A 7,748-nucleotide genomic window follows, 5' to 3' on the forward strand; every position below is an offset into this window, starting at 1 on the left:
ACTATCATCCAGGGGTGGCTCTTTAGGGAGGGAGCCATTACTCTATGCACAGATAAAACACCAGTTTTATTGTTTGGTTGGGTAGGCGCACCTGGGTGGCTCAGTCAGTTAAGCATCCGACTTTGAAGCTCAGGTCATGATCTCATGGTCCGTGGGTTCGAGCCTTGCGTGGGGCTCTGTGCTGACAGCTCAGTGCCTGGAGCCTGCTTCTGAGGCCCCCTCTCTCTCTGCCCCTCCCCTGCTCTCTCTCTCCCTCTCTCAAAAAAGAATAATCATTAAAAAAAAATCTAAAGTTTGGTTGGGTATAGAAAAACACACGCACACTTAATAGGTTAAAATATCCAAATAAAATTTACTGCAACTTTTGTAGTATTTAATTTGTGCTACAAGACATGGTGCATAGGAAACTATGTAAAGCCCCTGAGGAAGAATATCCATGGTTTAAGGTGCAACTGGTTTTCTTTCTTCTTTGGGGAGAAGGTGAGAGACGATCTCTGGGAAGAATGAGGGTGGAAAGGAGAAGGAGAATTTAAGGTTGTTTCATGTGATGGTCGGGGAATTGTGGGTCCTGGTTCTTGCAGCATAAAAAATGTAGTGTTTTTCTAGGTGTTGTTTTTGTTTTCTAGCCAGGTGGTCTTCGGTATCTGAGTCAACAGGTATAGAAGAATGTTTCAGCCCAATAAGGATCACACGCTGATTATACTAGTAATTAACAGAACGTGTTTCTAAACAGCAGGTTTAGAGAATGAGGCCTGGGAGCCCCCAACTGCCCGGTGCATGTGCCGACACATTCCCCGGAATCGAGTCTCCTGATTTGCCAGGTAATTCTGGTTCTTCGGTCCTGCGCCCTCCTGCCCCCTGAGCTGCCGCAGCCACCGTGCGACCACGGCCCCGACACTGCTCGCCATCCTCGGCCGCGCTGATGTAAAACTGTTAAGGTTGTCAGTGCACCATCCGCCAGGTCCCTGGATTTAGGCGGGACGCATTTTCAGTTTTAGAAAACCTACATCCTGCTCAGATAATCTTTACACTGTACCAAAAAAAAAAAAAAAAAGGTGTCCCTTATGCTGTTATTTCCTAGGAGACTTGGGTGAACCAGGAAGGGAGAGGGGTTAGTTTCACATGGAACGGAGCGGAGGGAGGCCAGTGGCAGCGGGCACCTCTGCACACGCATGTGCACGGGGGCTCCTCGTGGCCACCTCTCCTCCATGCCCGCAGGACAGTGGCATCTGAGAGCTGCGAGGACCCCGCACTGCACACGGCACCGTTCTCTTGAATGACCGGCCGCCTGGTGCCACAGAGAACGCCAGCTCCCGACTGCTTCTCATCTCAAGGGTTTCCCTCTGCCCACGGAGGCTCACAGAAGGGTCACAAGCGCTGTCGCTGGTCGTTTACTGTAACATGGGGCAAAGTACAGAAGAGAACGGAAGGACCTAGGGCATTCCCAGAACGGATGGGCGAGGGCTGCACTCACGTCCTGGAAAACCGCATTTCCTATTCGATTTACCCTTTTTACAAGAACAGAGCAAAGGGTCCAACATCGGAGCAAGCGCATCCCCGTGCTGAGGGTTGAAATGCAAAGTGAGGCTGGGAGCCACCTTTAAATACATATATACATCTGGAACATAATTTAAAAAGGTCTTTATAGAACATAAAAACCTCAACAGCATCCGCCCCTATGAAGGTGTTTTTGTTTTTTTTTTAAACCTTTATGGTCCATTAAAAAAATTAGATACCACCTTTCTCATAGGCCTCCCCCCATACTTAAAAAAAAAAAAAAAAGATTTTAAATTTAAATTTATGCCTAAGAAATAGAAAGCTATCTTGATTGGCGACGACCTGTAGTAGAAATTCCCTTCAGCACCCCCTTCCCCCGCGATGGAGGGGGACGGTGGGACATTGTGTGTGCTTGGTCCATGGGCGTGGGTCCAGCCGAGAGGGACCCCGGATGTGCCCGAGCAGCCGGCCCCTCTTGCCTCCCCCGCGGACGGGGGCGGGGAGGGGGTGTTGCCCCAGAGCAGCAGCGGGTGGGAGGGAGCGCGCTCAAATGACATAGTCGTCATGGTCCACAGGACTGAAGGCGGCTGCCCTCAAGATGTCCAGAGAGTTCACCAGGATCAGAGTCCCCGTGAGGTGTTTCCAGCGTTTGGTGATGGGGTTTTTCATCTTGTCCAGGCCTATGTGCAGCTCCTGGATGACGTCCCGGTAGCTGTCCCCGATCTGGTGGCTCCACGTTAGTAAAAAGTCATAGGCGGGTTTCCACATGGCCTGGAGTCGTCCAAAAGAAGAGGAGGGAGGGGGAAGGAAAGATTAGGGGATGGTAAGAGATTTGATCCTATTATTTGATCCTATTACCTACGGCTCCTTCGCTCATTATTTATGCTTCTCTTTTGAGAGCGAGGAGCCCAGAGAATCAGGTGGAACGGACTCTGCCTGGGGCTGGCACACAGAGGGGACAGCGCGTCCCCTGCGCGAGCAGGTGTGTGGCAAACGGTGTCTGAGCCAACAGGAAGGACCTCTCCCCTAACAATCCCTGTGGCACCTTCCACGTGGGCCATTTCTTTAGAAACTCAGTGCGTTAATAAAGGACGCCTTTATTCTCGGGCACTTCCTCCTTCCTGGGTCTCCCAGGCCTGGGCCACCTTTCCGGAAGCCTTACGCGAGCTCCGAAAACAAGTGAGGATACAAAGGACCTCTGAGAAGGAGCCCCACCAATCGTGGCGGAGGTTACGGAACACACCAGGTACTGACCCAGCACGGCCCTGGGCGGAGACCCACCGCAGTGGCTGCAAAGGGCTCCGTTCACCCATCTCCGCCCGACAGGGTGATTTAAGATCAGGCCTGGCAGGGGCGGGCACTTCTGACCCCCACCTCCTGGCCCAGCGGCCCTGCCTCCATCAGAGCCTCCAGTCCCGGGGAGGGACACCTGCGCCCTCAGCGAGAGCCGGCCATGTGGCGGGCACACGCCTCCTCCTGGGAACTCCTCCCTCCCTGTGGACACACGCGGGGGAGGCGGTGCCCCGGCTGCCTCCCTGCCCCCGCTCACCTCGCTGTCCACGACCCCGTTCCGGTCCCGGTGGGGAGACTCGTACGCGTCCATCTGCTGCTTGGACACCTTGGCGAGCTTCTCGGCCAGCTCCCGCCAGCGCTGGGCCACCTCCACCGCCGTGGTCAGGAGCACAAAGTCCTGGATGAGCCTGACCACCAGGCCCTGGCAGTCCATTTTCAGTAAGGCCTGAGGGCAGAGGGGCAGAGCACAAGGCAGGTCAGAGGGCAGGCTCTGATTCAGGCGGGGCTCCCCGCAGACGCGATGCGCTCTTGGCCACGAACGTTCTAGGCCTGTAAAGCATCCCCTGGACTCCGGCGTGGCTGAGGGCACGGGGCGGAAGGAAAGCAATGGCTTGCGGCGTGGACTGGCTTTGCCAGTGTTGTGCCACCAAATCCACGTCCGCCTGGATCTCAGAATGACTGCGTTTAGAAGCAGCGTCTTGGCAGATGTGATGAGTGACAACCAGGTCACCGCAGGCTCGGGCAGCCCCTCTGTCCCTGCGAGGAGGAGACGGACAGAAGGCGTCCCTGCTGTAAGGGCGGAGGCAGAGACAGGGCTGAGGCAGCCACAGGCGGGGGGACCCGAGGGTTACTGTCGGAGCAACCGGGAGCCACAGCCTCCCTCAGAGCGCCAGCAGGACCCAGCCCGCGCACGCCTCCACACCGGGGAGCACAAGCTTCCGTCGTTCTGGGCCACCCAGTTTGCGGCACTTTGTCTGGGGGGCCCCAGGATGCTGACCGCCGGCGAGAGGGCGGCTGAGGGCTGTCGGCCCTATTTCTGCACCCCGGAGACGCTGGGGGAAGACGACCACGTGCCCGGGGCCTAGGGGACCGGACCTAGAGTTGGGCTGCTGGACGTGCTGCGGGCAGAGGGCTCGGCCGGGGGCCCCAGGCTCACGCTGACATCTGGGCGCTCGGGTTCAGGGGGCAAAGTGAAGGCCTCGTGTGGAGGAGGAGGCAATCGGAGAGGCCCGAGGCTGACCCTGGGGAGGCACCATCGGAACACTTTCTGGAATCGACACGACCGCTCCCTTGCCAAAGCTGCAAGAACTTTCTCGTGTGTCTTCAGGACAGGAGCCCCCAGCTCTGGAGGGACTCAGTCCGGAGGGAAAGGAATGGTCTCCACCCTGGGCAGGAAGGAGGCAAGGCGACGGAGCAGGGCCCCGAACCAGCAGGTGGGCCACCCCGGGACCTGCTTCCCCAGCTAGGAAATGGGCTGAATCCACAGGCCAGTGTATTCGGTGTGACCTGGGGCTGGGGTCTTAAAGAAACAGTCACATGGGCGCAAACCAGCAGGTTGGTCTCGGACTACACCCTGCTAGTGGGGAAAGCGGGCCTCAGGTGCGCCCGGAGACGGTTCCTCAGGTGAGCCTGGGATTACAGAGTCGCCTGGTGCCCATTCTGTCCCTCTGCGCCCTGTCTGTGCACCTGCTGCGGTCACCTCGAGATGCGGAAGAGCACGTTAAAAACAACCAAGGAAGCAGCCCTTTCCCGACTGGGCCGAACATGCAGCTTGTTGGAGAGCTGTGCCCAGTATTTTGTGAGGATGGCGGGTGGCCGTGGGTGCGGGCAGCTGCCGTCTGCCGGGTCGCTAAATTTAAAGGGCACGGCTAGAGGCGCCTGGGTGGCTCAGGCGTTTGAGCATCTGACTTCGGCTCAGGTCACGATCTCGCGGTCTGTGAGTTCGAGCCCCACATGGGGCTCTGTGCTTGGAGCCTGGAGCCTGCTTCAGATTCTGTGTCTCCCTCCGTCTCTCTCTCCCCCTCCCCCAATCACATGCTGTTTTTCTCTCCAAAATACATAGTAAATAAATAAACAAATAAATACAAATAAAGGGCACAGCTAATCTAGACTGACCGAATACCCTTGTTTACATTTCACGTTNAGCCCGCGCACGCCTCCACACCGGGGAGCACAAGCTTCCGTCGTTCTGGGCCACCCAGTTTGCGGCACTTTGTCTGGGGGGCCCCAGGATGCTGACCGCCGGCGAGAGGGCGGCTGAGGGCTGTCGGCCCTATTTCTGCACCCCGGAGACGCTGGGGGAAGACGACCACGTGCCCGGGGCCTAGGGGACCGGACCTAGAGTTGGGCTGCTGGACGTGCTGCGGGCAGAGGGCTCGGCCGGGGGCCCCAGGCTCACGCTGACATCTGGGCGCTCGGGTTCAGGGGGCAAAGTGAAGGCCTCGTGTGGAGGAGGAGGCAATCGGAGAGGCCCGAGGCTGACCCTGGGGAGGCACCATCGGAACACTTTCTGGAATCGACACGACCGCTCCCTTGCCAAAGCTGCAAGAACTTTCTCGTGTCTTCAGGACAGGAGCCCCCAGCTCTGGAGGGACTCACTCCGGAGGGAAAGGAATGGCCTCCACCCTGGGCAGGAAGGAGGCAAGGCGACGGAGCAGGGCCCCGAACCAGCAGGTGGGCCACCCCGGGACCTGCTTCCCCAGCTAGGAAATGGGCTGAATCCACAGGCCAGTGTATTCGGTGTGACCTGGGGCTGGGGTCTTAAAGAAACAGTCACATGGGCGCAAACCAGCAGGTTGGTCTCGGACTACACCCTGCTAGTGGGGAAAGCGGGCCTCAGGTGCGCCCGGAGACGGTTCCTCAGGTGAGCCTGGGATTACAGAGTCGCCTGGTGCCCATTCTGTCCCTCTGCGCCCTGTCTGTGCACCTGCTGCGGTCACCTCGAGATGCGGAAGAGCACGTTAAAAACAACCAAGGAAGCAGCCCTTTCCCGACTGGGCCGAACATGCAGCTTGTTGGAGAGCTGTGCCCAGTATTTTGTGAGGATGGCGGGTGGCCGTGGGTGCGGGCAGCTGCCGTCTGCCGGGTCGCTAAATTTAAAGGGCACGGCTAGAGGCGCCTGGGTGGCTCAGGCGTTTGAGCATCTGACTTCGGCTCAGGTCACGATCTCGCGGTCTGTGAGTTCGAGCCCCACATGGGGCTCTGTGCTTGGAGCCTGGAGCCTGCTTCAGATTCTGTGTCTCCCTCCGTCTCTCTCTCCCCCTCCCCCAATCACATGCTGTTTTTCTCTCCAAAATACATAGTAAATAAATAAACAAATAAATACAAATAAAGGGCACAGCTAATCTAGACCGACCGAATACCCTTGTTTACATTTCACGTTCATGTTGGGGGAGCTTAACAATATGGAGATTGGAGACTTTTTGGGCAATTTCCTGAGTGCATTAGCTGGCCACCCCAGGTCAAGCTCTGCAATTTTCTTTTTTTTTTTTTTAATTTTTTAAATTTATTTCTAGGAGAGAGAGAGAGAGACAGCGTGAGCAGGGGAGGGTCAGAGAGAGAGGGAGTCACAGACTGAAACAGGCTCCAGGCTCTGAGCTGGCAGTCAGCACAGAGCCCGACGCGGGGCTCGAACCCACGAACCGTGAGATCATGACCTAAGCGAAAGTCGGACGCTTAACCGACTAAGCCACCCAGGCGCCCCAAGCTCTGCAATTTTCTTAAGTTTCTTTATTTATTTTGAAAGAGAGAGAGAGAGAGAGAGACAGAGCGTGTGAGTGGGGAGGGGCAGAGAGAGAAGGAGAGAGAGAATCATAAGCAGGCTCTGCAGTGACGCAGGGCTGGAACTCAGGAACCGCGAGATCATGATCTCAACCAAAACCAAGATTTGGACGGTCACCTGACTGAGCCCTCCTGGTGCCCCAAGCTCTGCCAATGAAAACAGGGGTGAGGGACCAGTCTGGTCTCTGGGTCCCCAGGCTGGCAGGTGGCTGTAACTGAGGTCAGCCAGAAGTCAGCCTGAGGATCCCCTGGTCCTTTTCTGGTTTGTTTTGTTTCACATAAGCTGCTACTACTGCGTACTTACCGCGAGCCGGGCAGGGGCTCATTCGCCCCTCAGAGCCCCCAAAGCAGGTGCCGAGCTCACCCCATTTTGCAGATGAAGCTGAGAGAGTGATGGAGAGGCCCCCACACTGCGTGAGCGTCCAGCCAGATCTGCCGGCCTGTCCTCTGCCCCGATGCAGACACTAGACACTCGGAGGCGCCCGGTGGCCTGTCCAGGGCCCCGCCGCTCGGGGTGACAGAGGTGGAGGCAGGGCCGGGATTCCCAGCGCTCAGGCCCACGAATGGCCTCCGTGGTTCTGCACACACTTGCTACTCGGTATCAGGAATGAGACCAGATAAAACGCGGGTCTGGATTACGCTTCATTTCAGCTATTTATATATATTTCAGAAAATGGTCTATTCAGAGCTGGGCGGTCGGTCCCTCGGTGTCCCCCCTCAGCTTCCGCTCACACAAAGCAAGCGCGTGTCTGTGTGCTCAGCTGCCTGGCTCTGGAGGTGGCCTCGTTTTCCAGGTAACAGAGTCATGCCTCTGTCCCCCGGGGCGCTGGGCGAGGACGGGGCTCCATCGCGCGGGGAGCACAGGGAAGGAGGCGCCTTCGTTTACTTAACTTCAGCTCCGGTGACACAGCTTTGATCGGGCCGGCACCGGCGTCAACTGTCACAAAGCTGCCACACCACCAGCAAGAGGCAGTTTATGCATTTTTTCAGGGCACGTTTTGGGTGCCACCAAGTCTGGGCAGTGGAAGGCTTCACGATAGGAGACTCTGGCTGCAGCACTTTCCCTATAGCTTCCTCCTCAATTTTCGTGCATGTGTGTGCACGTGGGGACACACACACACACACACACACACACACACACACACACACACACACACACACACACACACACACACACA

The 7,748-nt window shown here is 57.1% G+C and overlaps 1 protein-coding gene across 2 annotated transcripts in view; it reads right to left on the minus strand.

Annotated features, from left to right (window-relative positions):
- Window positions 1-332: 332 nt before the first annotated feature.
- Window positions 333-7,748, minus strand: part of SH3BP4 (SH3 domain binding protein 4) — a 51,396-nt gene continuing 43,980 nt past the window's right edge. For both annotated transcript variants that reach the window (XM_077757606.1, XM_077757609.1), the window contains exons 4-5: window positions 3,047-3,235; window positions 333-2,268 (exon numbers count right to left, since the gene is read on the minus strand). In XM_077757606.1, the coding sequence (XP_077613732.1) occupies window positions 2,044-2,268; window positions 3,047-3,235 (414 nt within the window). In that variant the 3' untranslated portion in view covers window positions 333-2,043. The remainder of the gene's footprint in view (window positions 2,269-3,046; window positions 3,236-7,748) is intronic.

This window comes from Crocuta crocuta, unplaced genomic scaffold, assembly GCF_008692635.1.
Source record: "Crocuta crocuta isolate KB4526 unplaced genomic scaffold, BGI_CrCroc_1.0 scaffold290, whole genome shotgun sequence".
Taxonomy (NCBI): domain Eukaryota; kingdom Metazoa; phylum Chordata; class Mammalia; order Carnivora; family Hyaenidae; genus Crocuta; species Crocuta crocuta.